At 44.4% G+C, this 14042-nt stretch overlaps 2 protein-coding genes across 2 annotated transcripts; both read left to right on the plus strand.

The window, feature by feature from the left end:
* Positions 1-576: 576 nt before the first annotated feature.
* gprin3a (GPRIN family member 3a) lies at positions 577-5663 on the plus strand. Its single transcript, XM_069717968.1, has 3 exons — positions 577-702; positions 1556-3408; positions 3820-5663. Exons 2-3 carry the CDS (start codon positions 1830-1832, stop codon positions 5121-5123), a joined length of 2883 nt encoding a protein of 960 aa, XP_069574069.1. The 5' UTR covers positions 577-702; positions 1556-1829; the 3' UTR covers positions 5124-5663.
* A 1216-nt stretch (positions 5664-6879) lies between these two features.
* On the plus strand, positions 6880-13945 carry ppm1ka (protein phosphatase, Mg2+/Mn2+ dependent 1Ka). Its single transcript, XM_069718036.1, has 9 exons — positions 6880-7070; positions 9027-9200; positions 9443-9619; positions 10027-10199; positions 10277-10377; positions 10549-10714; positions 12234-12378; positions 12507-12641; positions 12845-13945. The coding sequence occupies exons 2-9, from the start codon at positions 9090-9092 to the stop codon at positions 12974-12976; spliced, it is 1140 nt and encodes a 379-aa protein (XP_069574137.1). The 5' UTR covers positions 6880-7070; positions 9027-9089; the 3' UTR covers positions 12977-13945.
* Positions 13946-14042: the final 97 nt, after the last annotated feature.

Consider the following 14042-nt stretch of genomic DNA (forward strand, 5'->3'; position numbering starts at 1 on the left):
TTTCTTTCTTTCTTTCTCTCTTTCTTTCTTTCTCTCTTTCTTTCTTTCTTTCTTTCTTTCTTTCTTTCTTTCTTTCTTTCTTTCTTTCTTTCTTTCTTTCTTTCTTTCTTTCTTTCTTTCTTTCTTTCTTTCTTTCTTTCTTTCTTCCTTCCTTCCTTCCTTCCTTTCTTTCTTTCTTTCTCTCTTTCTTTCTTTCTCTCTTTCTTTCTTTCTTTCTGCCTTTCTTTCTTTCCTTTCTTTCTTTCTTTCTTTCTTTCTTTCTTTCTTTCTTTCTTTCTTTCTTTCTTTCTTTCTTTTTGCATAATTTATCGTCCAGCATTTTTGATGAGCCTTGAACACTGCAGTTTTTTCCCTCTGAGATTCAGGAGACGAAGGACTGGAATAAACGGAGGAGGAGGAAGATGACGTGGTCAGAGGGAGCAGGAAACCCAAGGTGAGGAGGAGGAGGAGAAGGAGGAGGAGGTGGTTTGAGGAAGGAAAGAAAAGAAAGCCTTAAAAAAGGAGGGTAAAAAAAAAGAGAGAGAGAAGGCGTGACGATCGCTGTCTCCTCCCTCTTCCTTTAATTTATTCAGCGACGCCTCCTCTGGTCGACCAGCAAGGAGAAACAAGCAAAGAAGCAGCTGAAGACCTCCTCTCGTCGTCGGCAGGCGGCCGTGATGGGATCTCCTCCGACCGACGCTGGTGTCTGCGGACCCTGAACAGGTATGAATGAAATGAAATACTCCTGGAGTGACATTACAATAACTTCATGCTGATTGGTTCATGCACTTTTGCCTTTTATTTGATTTCCAGTGTCATCGATAGGCCTATATTTAAATATTTTGACAGCTACTTTATTTATCCCAAAAAGAAAATGGCAGATTAATATCAAGTTGTGATGGTATAATATTTGTATAAAATGAATCTGAAATGAGTTTAAATTGGTGTTTGCATTAGGTCGGGTTCTTTTACATTACGTAAAGGAGACACTTGGTTGAGAGCTTTGACGTAGTCTGACTGGATAAATGTGTCCCGCAGACAGAAGAAAAAAATGGATCCCGAGAGGATTCATCCGTTTGACTGAAAATAGCTGCTGGAAAGCAACAACAACAAAAAAAAAGATTTGTTTGAAGGAAATATCTTCAAAGGTGTAACATTTTCTTTTGTTGCCTCATCACTTTGTCCATAATAACACAGGCACAGTGCAACTGGAGCCATCACACATGGATGAATGTGAATACATTCAGTGCTCAATGTGATGAGGATTAATGCAGTGAATGACTTCAGTCAGTCTCTCGCTCCTCCAGGTTGTGAAAGATTGCAAGCGATGACCGCTCAGGGACCGACATGCATCTCGGCCAAATCACGAGAATTATGACTTCACCAACACCTGACATATTGTCCTTCTAATCAAAGACAAATAATCTGCAGTCTGAACTCGGCCTTGTCTTGGTCACCATTTGTTTCCCCGTCTGTCCAATCAGGTGCTGACCTTCGACCACCAAATTGTACAAAGAAAATTCTCCTTGATTTCTACCATCACCATGGCAACCACGCCAAATGTTTCCAAACGCAGGAAGGATGTCGTCCCATCAGAATGCCCGATTCCGGAGGAGGCGGAGCTTGTAGCCGAACTTGTCAGCACAGATCCCAACGCTAACTGGGGGTCGGAGCCCAACTTCAACCTCAACCTGGCTTCGCCGCCCAACCCTCGTCCGGCTACAGACCCCACGAAGCTGCATGGAGGTAACAGAAAGGATGATGGGAATAGAGGAAGGGGGAAACCCGTAGTGAAAAGAGCAGCTACCGTGGAAACCGGCAAATCAGCGAGCACTCTGACGACCACTGTGATGTCATTCGGTGAGAGAGACGATCCATCGCGGCAAAAAAGCAAAATTCCAGCTTTGTCTCGATCGCCAACTGCCGAAGTGAACATCAGAGATGGGCAAAGACTTAAATCCCCAAATATCAAACACCCGGCGACGCTCAGCCCCAAGACGCACTCACACAGCAACATGGCGACGAGTCCAAAACCACACCAGGTGGAGCAAACAACAATGGCGGGCAGCCCCAGAACCACCGAGAGAGCCAAGTCACAAATACCTAGAGGGATATCTTCAAAACCACACGCTGAACTGATAACAAAGACTACGAACAAAGTAACCGTGAGCCTAACAATGCAACCAAGTAAAAACAATGATGCCGAAAAAGAGATCAGCCTCGAAACTCCATCACCACCACAAACGTTGCTCCTGCCCGTAAACCCCAAAGACCCCAACCGGAAAGGAGAGACAAACGCTATCAGTCCGAAATTGGCGACGAGAACTCCAACCATTGCAGCCAAAACCCCGAAACCAGACTCAGTACTCCTGACTACCAGGTCAAGCCAACAGCCACCGCATGACTCAAGAACTCCTGGTTCTGAGAGTTCCTCCATAGCTCCAACGTCACCAAATCAGACGGCAGAACCGGCACTGCTCAGTACCAAGATTCCCCATTCAGCTTCTCTAAGTCCTAAACCGTCCACGCAGAGAAAAGCTACTGGGACGAGAAACAGTAACGCATCAGGGTCAAAGGAAAATCTTGATTCAAGCGCTGGTTCTGGATCCAAAACCAGTTCAAACTCTAAAGCCACAACGGTGTCCAAAGACAGTCTGGAGTCTAAAACCGGTTCTACTTCCAAAAGCAGTTGGGACTCCAAAGATAGTTTAGACTCTAAAACTGGCTCCAGTTCCAAAGCCAGTCCCGATTCAAAGTCCGGGACGGGTTCCAGGGACAGCCTGGACTCCCGACACACAGCCGGAGGCAAAGAACACCCAACTGGTCTCGACTCTGAGACCACGGTGGTTTCTAAAACTGGCACGGAGTCAAAGGGCGATCAAGAGCCTAAATCTCTTCCACATGCTAAAGTCAGTTTCAATCTCAAAACCGGTCCCGGTGATGAAGCTCGCTCCGAGTTGAATCACAGCTCCGGTTCTGACGTCCTCTCCGGTTCTAAACTTGGACAGACACCGGACACTTCTCAACCCACTCGGATGGCTTCTGGCTCCAAGTCGGACCTTGTTGGATCTGTTTCCCCGTCATCCTCTAGAACTGGTCTGTCTGGGTCCAAAGATCACAACCTGAAGGCCGCAGATCCCGGTGCCAACCTCAGTCCGGACCCTAAGCCTGGATCAGATACCAGACCTGAACCAGTTGGGTCCAGTTCAAAGTCCTCTCTGGTAGATTCATCTTCCTCCTTAACGCTGTCTCCAAGATCAGGCTCGGCAAGTAGGACTCCCGGGTCCAATCCAGCTGGTCCAAACAGGGACATCCAGAGGAGTCCTGGGTCCAATCCAGCGGGTCCAAACAGGGACATCCAGAGGAGTCCTGGGTCCAATCCAGCGGGTCCAAACAGGGACATCCAGAGGAGTCCTGGGTCCAATCCAGGTAATTACCGTCACAGTTTATGAGACGTTTAAGAAGCAGGAGGAGACGAGAGGAAAGTCTGAAGTTGAATCAACGGAAATGTTAGTTTCCAAAGTTTTGAGGAACTGACTGAAAATCAGGATCAGAACCTCTTTTTTCTTATGTTTATTCATATTTGATGAAGTTATTTGATTTGACTTGAAGCTAATACACAATGCAAATTACTCAAAATAAAACAATAACTAATTATCTAACAGCTCAATTCAAGGCCAAAAGATCGTTTAGTTTCTCATATTAGTCAGAAAATACAGAGTAAAACAGACTTTCATATTTAAAGGCATCAAGGATCAAAATAACAGAAGAGAAAAATAAACTCTAATAAACGGAGTAATTATGATCTCATTTTTGTGAACATTTGTTTCTTGCTTCCAGGTATTTCGGTTATTTCCGGCCCACTGGCCACCTCCAGCCCCAAATCCAAAAGCATTGTGGCCTTGACAACGAGGGGAGGATCCACGCCAGAGCCGGCAGCATCTGTTCCCGTGGCAACGAACCCCAGGAGCCCCTCCCATAACACCGGTCTGACTCGGGGGCTCACCTTTGACTCCATCACCAAGACGACGGGGAAAACGGGCGGTGGCATCGAAGGGGAACATTTGAAAGTGCCTGAGAGCGCAGTGACAGCTGTGGGACGACCGGCGGCGTCCCGGGAGGCCGTGACTGACAATGAAAGGTGGTCGCCGAGAGAAACCGGGAGGATACCGGGCACCCGGCCGAGCACACCGGATCACCTGGGAGACACAAATGCCATCGCCGCTGTTGGCAATATCCCATCGTCAATGGGAACGAGTGTGGAGAGGAAGACGGAGGAGAGGAAGAAGCAGGAGAGCAGGAGAGATCGTCAGGGGAGTTCTTCCTCCCCCCTCCATCCTCTTCCTCCACATTTGACTCATCCGTCGAGCTCCAAGCAGGTCAGGGAAACGGCGACCATGACGGACCCGAACGAGAGGCTCCGGGTCCGGGGAGGAGGGCAGAGAGAGGTGGGCGTCCAGGTGGAGGTGGAGGTGGTGGAGCGCTCGGCTTCCACCAGCCCCGGCCTCAGCCGGGGAGCTCCCACGTCCTCCTCCTCCGTTGGCTCCCCCAGCTGTCAGTCAGGTAGTTTGACGTCCCCCGCAGGCCCGTCGCTGTGCTGCGTCCCCGCCGGGCCGCCGTCCTTCCAGCACGTCTGCAAAATCGACATCGAGCTCCGCGGCCAGTCGGCGCTTCCGTCCGTCGCCGCCGACAAGGCGAGTTCGCTTCCCGCCTGTCTGCGTACGTTCAGCTTCCAGCGGAGCCCCGCCATGATGTCGGCACTAGGACCGGGACAAAGGCGGGACGGAGACGTTAGCGCTGAGAGCATCTGGGAGGACGAGGAAGAGGAGGAGGAGCGCGAGAAGGAGGAAGAGGACGGCCGTGAAGAGGAGACGGCAAAGCCACAGGAGGTGGCGTGGGACGAGCAGGGGATGACGTGGGAGGTGTACGGCGCCTCGGTGGACGTGGAGTGTCTGGGAACGACCATCCAGTCCCACCTGGAGACCAAGATCAGGGAGCAGGAGCACCACATCAGGACTCTCAGGAAGTCCATCTGCTCCGACAGCAGCCTCACAGGGGGCAAGATGAAGAAGAGGAAGAAGAGGAAGAAGAGGACAGGAGGGATTCTGGGATGCTGCAGGAAGGCGCCGGCTGTGACGGACTGACGTCCACAACGTTCACGTCATGAGTTTAAACAGGAGATGATGATGATGATGATGAAGAACACTGACTCCTCCTGTAGTTAGGAAACCTTCCTCCATTTAAATACTCGCTGGAGGAAATGTCCTCATCAATCCTACGAACTCTCTGTTCTTCTACAGACTTCCGTACGCTGCCGTATTATTTCACCTGATCTGTCCGTCTCTCAGCCGTGCTTCGTTTTCTGTGAACTTCCTCCAGTATTTCAGGTTCGGTTTTAAAACGTCGGCGGTTGTTGACGTGGAGTCGAGACGACAGCAGCTTCGTTGCTGGTAAATATTTTACTCACTTTCTTCTTCACCAAATGCTGCCGCACAAAAGCACTCAAGCACCCAGAGAGTCGGTGGAGGGAAGCGAGGCGGCGGTTTTCCTGCAGATTTGTAAGATGGACGGCTGCTTTCCTTTCCTTTCCTTTCCTTTCCTTTCCTTTCCTTTCCTTTCCTTTCCTTTCCTTTCCTTTCCTTTCCTTTCCTTTCCTTTCCTTTCCTTTCCTTTCTTTTCCTGCTTCCTTTCCTTTCCTTTCCTTTCCTTTCCTTTCCTTTCCTTTCCTTTCCTTTCCTTTCCTTTCCTTTCCTTTCCTTTCCTTTCCTTTCCTTTCCTTTCCTTTCCTGCTTCCTTTCCTTTCCTTTCCTTTCCTGCTTCCTTTATTGTGGTTTGTTTGGAACCTTTTATAATTAACATCACGTTTCCTAAAAATTCAACCTGAACTATGCATCATATTTAAATGTTTCTTTTTCGTCGTGTTTGCAGCCTCAGAATAAAAACTTGTCCTACTTTCTCCTCTGTTCTGCTTTACCCTTCCTCCTCCTCTTCCTCTTCCTCATCTCGCTTTCCTTGTGCGACCTCTCCATCCACCTCTCTTTCATAACTCCTCTTCCTCTTGTTGTTGACGGAGCGCCGGATTTCTTCCTTGAATTATTCAGAAACATTAAAGTCACGCTCATGTTAACAACAGAGTCTCTCTGCCATGTTTTATTTAGTCGTTACTCACGTTGAGGACACATGCTGCATTAAAGATGTTCTGTTAAAGCGTCCTGTAAAAGTTTTCAGGAATATGATATAAAAAGATCATAAATATTATGTGTACGGCTCTTAGTGATCACATTCTACTGAACCTTCACTAGTAAACAGGAAGCTATAATGTTCAATAACTAAAGGAACATTTTATCTGGTATATCTAGTGAGCTTCGCTGATAACAATAATAATACATTCCCAAATTCCCCGTCTTCCTTTGTATGTCCAATATTTAGCTTCACGTTGTGAGTTTATGTTTTAAGCATGTTTGTTATTTGTCCCATTGACATAAAAGTTACGCAAATTGTTTTATTTGCCTTTGTTTTATTTTATCTTAGTTTGATTATTTTATTCCGTTTATAATTAATGAAAAGTTATTTCCTGTCTACTTTATTTATTATTTTATTTTATTCACAATTAATTTTTCCACAATCTTTATTACAGGTGACATTTGGTGTCACATATATTTAGGAACAAATATATAGACCTTTTTAAATTTAGGCTAAATTTATATACATGTTTAACTGTTATTATCGGTTTGTAAATAATCTGTAAAAACACTTTGAGTGGCTCTAAAATGTAAGAAAGCTGCTGCACATTTAAAGTTTGATTGATTATTATTTTATTTTAAACTTAAAATATTAAAACAGGAAGGAGAAAGAGAGAGATTCAAACCCTGGCATGCCCCCCCACGGGTCGGTGCTGGTGTCAGAGACTCTCCTGTTCTGATTGGACGGGTGGCTCAGTTAAAAACCCCTCCAGGACACCCCCCCTCCCCCCCCAGCTCTACAGCCACAGCTTGAGGGTGACTGACAGCTCCAGGCAGAACTTTGGACACCTGTTGCCACGGAGACAGCTCCAGGCGGGAAAATCCCCAGAAGAAGGAAACAGAAAAAAGGTGAATTTTTGCCACCTCCATTTTGGTTTTCTGTCACTTTGTGTAAAATTTTTATTTTTTTAATTTTTATTTTTTATACTAACGATAGACATACAAGTTTATAGTGATTTAAAATATCTCTTCTATGGTATAGTAATAATATTAGTACTGTATTTTTAGTTGATATGAGTTTGAGTGTTGCTATTCTAATTATATTTGTAGGCTTAATGGGTTTTTAAAAAGTTTTACTTAAGCGACACCTCAGATTCAAGCTGTTTTGTAATTTTACTCATCGTTTAAACTCAAATAAATGGTTTTGGTTGGTTGGTGAGTGAAAAATAATGAGCTACTCTTTCAATATTGCAGTAATTGTCTTTAATGGCAAAAAATAGAAAACACAAATCTCCACTTACTGCCTCTTGAATGTGAAGATTTTTCTTTCTTTTTCTTCATTTTAAACTGAAAATTGTTGGGCTTTGAACGGTTGAGGACATCAACCTGCTCTGAGAAGTTATAATTTAAAGAAGTTCAATTTTTTTTAAAATATTTATTAGATTAATATCTGTAATATTCACAAGACAATATCAAAAATAATAAAATATATATAAAAAAAATACAATATCTATAAATACTTATTAAGTTTACCGTTATCCTGAATTTGCAAACTGTCATTCTTCTTAATTCACTCGTGTGCATTGTTATATTTTGTCAACAAGTGTTGACGTGTGTTGCGGTGTGTACACCCTGTTCTGAAATGTGCCACATCGTCTGAAGGTCACGATTTAAACCTCGCTGGCTGCCAAGTTTCAATCCAAATAACATCGCAGCTTCATTTTCTCCAACGGCGTCACAAAATCACAAGGAAACGGAGGACGGAGGACAGGTGATGACGTCAGCACCCGTCAAACGGCATTTCTGTGTTTGCTTTTTTTTGGTTTTAGATGGTAGTCCTTCAAAATAAAATCTCTAGAAGTCTGAAAACTCAAACAAACGCGCATAAAATTGTAGATTTAGAGTTTTTGTTTGCAGTATCTTCAGAGTTCGGCCCATAGTGAACTGTAATGAATCGGACACCAAGTGCTGCATAAACACAAGAGTCGCAGGGCTATTTGTGGCAAACACACCTACAGCATATTCAGAGAAATGGAAAGGAACGGAAACATAATCCTCATAAATGTCAATAAGGCACCGCCCTCCTCCTCTTCCTCACTCTTTGTATCAGCGACATTTAAATAACTGACCCCGAAAAGCCCCAAAATATTAAAAATATTACTTTTCTTTCAGGTTTCTTGCTTTAATTAAAGAGGCAATGATGCAATAAATTAGTAATTTGCTTCAAGACATTATTCACTAAACCAAAGTACTCAAGTACTGATGAACAAATTTATACTTCAGTGTTTTTATCGTATACCTTTTTTATATTTCATTATATGTCAGAAGGTAATATCGTTGTTTTTACCGTATTCATACTCAGATAAATGTAGTGGAGTACTTGTACTTTACAGATTAACATGGTTACTCAAGTTTATTAAATATGTTACATTAATAATTGATAATACTTGATTCTTACAAGGGCATTTGTATACTTTTTTTTATGTACTTCCTGCCCTTGACTGCGATGGAGTATTTAATTATAGAAGTAATTCTTCCGTGTGAACGGCGCCCTCTTGTGGCATTCACGATGTCGGAACTCGAGTTGTGACGTGGTCGCTTCTAGTTGCCTAGCAACAGTTCTATGACTTAACCACTTGGACGCCACGGTGCACACGACTTCCCACGTCGTAAATAAATCAGTGTACAACCGCATCGATGATTAGTTAACTTCAATTTGTTGAGTAGACACGTTAAACATTTGAAACAGTTTAGTTATTTTCTCCTTTCGCATGTCACTGTAAATCAAGTATTTATTTTTTGTATTTGTTGGTCAGACGTTATATTTGTATCCTAATGTTTTTCGTTCTTTCTGTTTTCACTCAGAAATCCGCCACCGGGTGCTTCGAGCTCTTGTGAAACCTCCGCAGCTGTGAAAGCCGTCCGGCCATGTCGTCTGCGATGCTGTTCAACCTGCTGCGTCGCGGTCGCTCCGCCGCCGGCAGACAAACCTGCCTCGTCCCACGATCCTCGTCGGAAACCTCCACGCCGTCCGGAAAGGTGAATCCGTGCTGTACATGCGTACTTCTTTTAACGGAGCCGTGAAGTGCTGCTTTTTAAAGATTGAATTTTAGGAACCGCTCGACCACATTTAGCGTCTTATTGCCGAACCGCACCGTCATTTGAAGGAAGTTTTACACTTAATTTGGTGACCATAGATGTGGTCATCTATCGGCTACCGTCCGTCATCTTGGCACACACAACGTCTCGATCGTTGTCTGAATCTCGTTATTTGTCTGCAGGTGGGCGGGGCATGGTTGGGGGTGGTTGGCGTGCGGCGGGTCAGCGGGTCGGGACGCTTCGACAGCGACGGCACCGGTCGGCCGGTGACCTGGGACTCATTCGGTATTTGGGACAACCGGATAGAAGAACCGATTCTGCTGCCCTCCAGTATCAGATATGGAAAACCCATTCCACAGGTCAGTGGGAGGAGGACTGGACGGACGGATGAATAAAAGGACGATGGAGGGGTTGGATGGGTAAAAAAAAAAGGGATGTATTGATTGCTCACTGCTTCCCTCTAGAGATCGAGCACAGCTGTGTTAGACTGATGATCTGCAAGCTTCTCCTGCAGAGTTTGAACTGCACCTTGTTTTTCGTTTGTACAAATATTTGCGTTGGATTTGCGTTGTCCTAATCGGTAAAACGGAAATCTAATAAACTCAATTAAAAACATGAGAAACTTGGAACAAATAGATCAATATTACAAGAATTAAAGAGTGAATTGATGCCTGAACAGATGATTCATGGATTTTTAAAAAGAAGGCGTGAATAAAAGCAACTAATCAATCAATGCGTTCTGTTCTGTGGACTTCGTCTCCTTCAGATCAGTCTGTCTCGGGTCGGTTGCACGTCCGTCTTGGGTCTCAGGAAGCAGAACGAGGACCGCCTCCGTGTCTCCCGTATCCATGACAACCTGCTGTACTTCGCCGTGTTCGACGGCCACGGCGGCCCACTCGCCGCCGACTACTGCTACACCTTCATGGAGAAATTCATCAGGTAAATATGAGAATTATCAATAATTTACCACTAATAATAATAATAATAATAATAATAATAGTAATGTTTTGGTGCAGAGACGCTTTGGAGGAGGACGATGATCTGGAGAAAGTTTTGAAGAAAGCGTTTTTAGATGCTGACAAGGCGCTACACACATATCTCAGCTACTTCAACGATGGTGAGACTTGTAGAAATGTATTTTATTCCGTCGTGTATTTCGTGGGAAACTCCTGAGATTAAACACCGCAGCCATCACAGATTAAAGCAGGATGATGGACTGAACTGAAGTCAGTTTTTTAGTGACTTCCTTTTCAGCATTTTTAACTATAATACAAAAAATTCTCCCCAGCTTCTTTCCTGACAGCCGGCACCACGGCAACGGTTGCCGTGCTACGTGACGGCGTGGAGCTGGTGGTCGGTAGCGTCGGTGACAGCCGGGCGATGTTGTGCAGAAAGGGACGAGTCAAAAAGATGACGAAAGACCACACGCCTGACTGCGAGGACGAGAGACAGCGGTACGACTCCTTCTACTACTGCTCTGATTAATACTACTTTTACTGCAGTAACTACAACAGTACTTTTAACATTTTACATACTGTGAGTCGTAGTGTTGTAGACATTATCAAATAAAAAAATCATGAATAAATACAAACAAAATGTGCACATAACCACAAAATGTGCAAAATGATGTCATCGGCATAAAAACAGTGCTGAGTTGGGAAATAAATATGACTTATACACAGACTAAACAGCTAGGGGTCTGATGGAGGTCCTTGAGGGACACCTTTATAAGTTAAAATCAGTAATACAATAAACTGTGATCTGCTTTGCACCTGTTGTAAAATGAAGATAAGACTCGTTAGATTGCAGGCGTGTTTGTTTTGAGAGTCCAGTTAGCAGCTTAACAGCGATGCATTCATGAACTGCTTTGTTTTAAAGTCCTTCAGGGAACTAAACATCACCAGGGAGGACAGTCACTGCATTGTTCATTCATTGGATTCATTTTTGTTGTTGTTCCTCTTCGGAGCAAAGAATCATGAAGGGTTGAAGCCAGACCTGTTATATACTGATGATATTTTAATAATAGAGATTTTGGGAGAGATTTGGTCGTAAATCACTGAAAGTCCAAAGGTAGATCTGGACCTGAGTAAACTGCAGCAGGAGGGTTCGGGTTTCCCGGCAGCAGGTCGTTGGGTATAAATACACTCGGCAGTATGTTGGACTGCTGGACATCGAGGACACCCCTGCACTCGGGAGGTTGATCCGGGCTGCCGGTAGACAGGGTTGAGTTCCCCCACAGCCTGAAGCAGCTGCTGTTATGTAACAGAGGAGCGAAGCTATGTTTAACTCTGGACATCATCCAAACACATGACAACCCGTTGAGTTCCTGAGAGGGAAACGCCGACATAAGTCAAAGACCTCAGTTGTCCTTAAATGTCACTAATTTTGATCCGGTTGCAAACGTTTCATTGGTTGGAATTTATACATCACTAAATAAAGCAGGTTGAACCAGAGGAGGAAAGTTGTTGGTAAATAATCAGACCTTGTGACTTCGTGATGTCACAGCTTCATACTTGATAAGCAGCCAAATAAGTCCCCTGCTGCAAGAACTAGTTACCACCACGTGGTTACACCCAAAATTAGTGACACCAATTCAGTATCTGACCACATGTGGTCCCAGTCCCCCCCCCCCCCCCCCACACACACACACACCCTCAAAACATTTTGATGTCACAGAGATGTTGACCTTTGACTTTTTGGATTTAAAATGTCATCATTTAATCATTTTACCCTGTTAGACATGTGTGGCAAGTTTTGTCAAAATGTGCGCTTTAAATCTCTTCAGTTATGGCCACAACCTGTTTCTTGAGGTGACCTTTGACCTTCTACCACCAAACTCTAATCAGCTCATCGTTGAGTCTAAGTGGACGTTTGTGCCAAATTAGAAGGATCTGTGGGAAATCGCTGCACTTCTTAGTCACTAAAACCTGCAGACTCTCCGGACGACAACTGAACCTTCGTGGTTCTGTTCAGGATCCAGAGCTTCGGCGGTTTCTTGACGTGGAACAGCGTCGGTCAGGCCAACGTTAACGGCCGGCTCGCCATGACTCGCAGCATCGGGGACTTCCACCTGAAAACCAGCGGCGTCATCGCAGAGCCGGATACACGGCGACTCACCGTGAGTCCTGCAGGGTCGTCTGACCTCTGACCTTTTCGCCCGGTGGAATCAGTCGGACTTTGAATGCCAGACTTTGGGAGTGACTTGTAACGGCGGATTTATAGGAAGTGATCTGTCCGCCTCTGCAGGTTCAACACGCCAACGACTCCTTCTTGGCTCTGACCACAGATGGCATCAACTTCCTGCTGAGCGACCAGGAGATCTGTGACGTCATCAGCCAGTGCCAAGACCCCACAGAGGCTGCTGACATCATCGCTCAGCAGGTAGCTAAACCTTCTCGTTTTATCTTCTGGCAATTTTATGGCAAAAAAAAAAACAAAACCTAAAAATGTGAAAATGACATCGCGACATGACATTTTTGAGAAAAAGACGCTGCAAAATTACACATTTTTCATCACGACAATCACAACAAAAAACAAAAAACGTCCACAAAGTCGCAGATAGCTCTAAATGAGGTGTTTTCCAGGCGCTGCAGTACGGCTCGGAGGACAACGCCACCGTCGTGGTCGTGCCGTTCGGAGCCTGGGGGAGGCAGCAGAGCTCCTCCACCGTCTACAGCATGAGCAGGAGCTTCACGTCGAGCGGGAGATGGGCGTAGACCACCAAACCCAAACCCTTCACGCAGCTCAGGAACCATCGGGACTCCGGGGACCCGAGTCCTTCACTTTCACCCGAGTTCATCTGAAGACGTTCTGAACGTAGGAATAACTTCCCCTCGACAACAGTGTACATAGTGTGTATAATAATATATGATGTACATACGCAGAGGTTTGCTGCAGCGCTTGTACAGTTTTAGAGAAAACACTTGTTCGCTCCGCATGCCGTGTATTTTTTTTTTCTCCAAACTTTCCGTTGTTTAAACGTCAAACCGTGCACGCTATTTTTATCAGTGAAGGAAAATGTTAAAAGTGGTTTTTAAATAACTTTATTGTAAACACTAGATTGCATTAGAAGGAGGTTTGGAAGACATTTGTCTTAATTCCAGAAAGCCGTTAGCGCTTCTAAACGTCCGACTTCATAAATTTGAAGCTTAAAAGATGCTGAATAATTTAAGAGCTACGTTTATACAATACAGACTTTAGTTTACAAATAAAAACGTTTTGAAGTTTTAGCTCAGAAAGAGTAGCTAAGAAAATTGCTAAATTAAAGAATATTTATTAAAATGCATTCTCAGACAAATGTGATGAATGTGATGTGTTTGAATTTACAACATTTTCAGCATTCGCTCTTTTTTTTTTTATCGCCAGATAAAGTGAAATCATGAAATCGTTTCTTTTTACCGTCCAAAATATTTAACGTTATCTTTAAAGAGGAGTTCTTGGTTGTCTGTTCTGCTGCAGGATTTTTTTACTCTTGCCGAGTATTTCAACATTTGCTGCCCTCTTTGGTCCAAGAGACAACAGATGAGGTTCAAGGTTTCAGAGTAAAACATCTGTAACTCTGTCAGATATCATCTGATCTGTGCTGATAAACATGACACCGAATCCCCTCTCAGCTCCAGACTTCTGACCTTTGACCTTTAATGCCCGGGTACAGGGAAGAATAAAGTTTGACGAGTAAAACTTCACTTTGTTTCTCTGTTTTCTACTGACGTTGCTTTTCAGATTTAGTTCATTTTCCCTGTCGATATCCCTGACAAGTCAAGACAAAGTTTGGATCTATTT

This window comes from Brachyistius frenatus, unplaced genomic scaffold (genome assembly GCF_029030835.1).
Source record: "Brachyistius frenatus isolate BFR_SWC_R1_liver_20210118 unplaced genomic scaffold, ASM2903083v1 Contig_184, whole genome shotgun sequence".
Taxonomy (NCBI): domain Eukaryota; kingdom Metazoa; phylum Chordata; class Actinopteri; family Embiotocidae; genus Brachyistius; species Brachyistius frenatus.

What these genes read in the sequence shown, in the direction of transcription:
- ppm1ka (XM_069718036.1), top strand. Translation starts at nt 9,090, where the DNA reads ATGTCGTCTGCGATGCTGTTCAACCTGCTGCGTCGCGGTCGCTCCGCC. An exon ending in ATGGAAAACCCATTCCACAG is followed by an intron (nt 9,620 to 10,026) that starts GTCAGTGGGAGG and finishes CGTCTCCTTCAG; the next exon opens with ATCAGTCTGTCTCGGGTCGG. An exon ending in TGCGAGGACGAGAGACAGCG is followed by an intron (nt 10,715 to 12,233) that starts GTACGACTCCTT and finishes GGTTCTGTTCAG; the next exon opens with GATCCAGAGCTTCGGCGGTT.
- gprin3a (XM_069717968.1), top strand. Translation starts at nt 1,830, where the DNA reads ATGTCATTCGGTGAGAGAGACGATCCATCGCGGCAAAAAAGCAAAATT. An exon ending in GAGTCCTGGGTCCAATCCAG is followed by an intron (nt 3,409 to 3,819) that starts GTAATTACCGTC and finishes TCTTGCTTCCAG; the next exon opens with GTATTTCGGTTATTTCCGGC.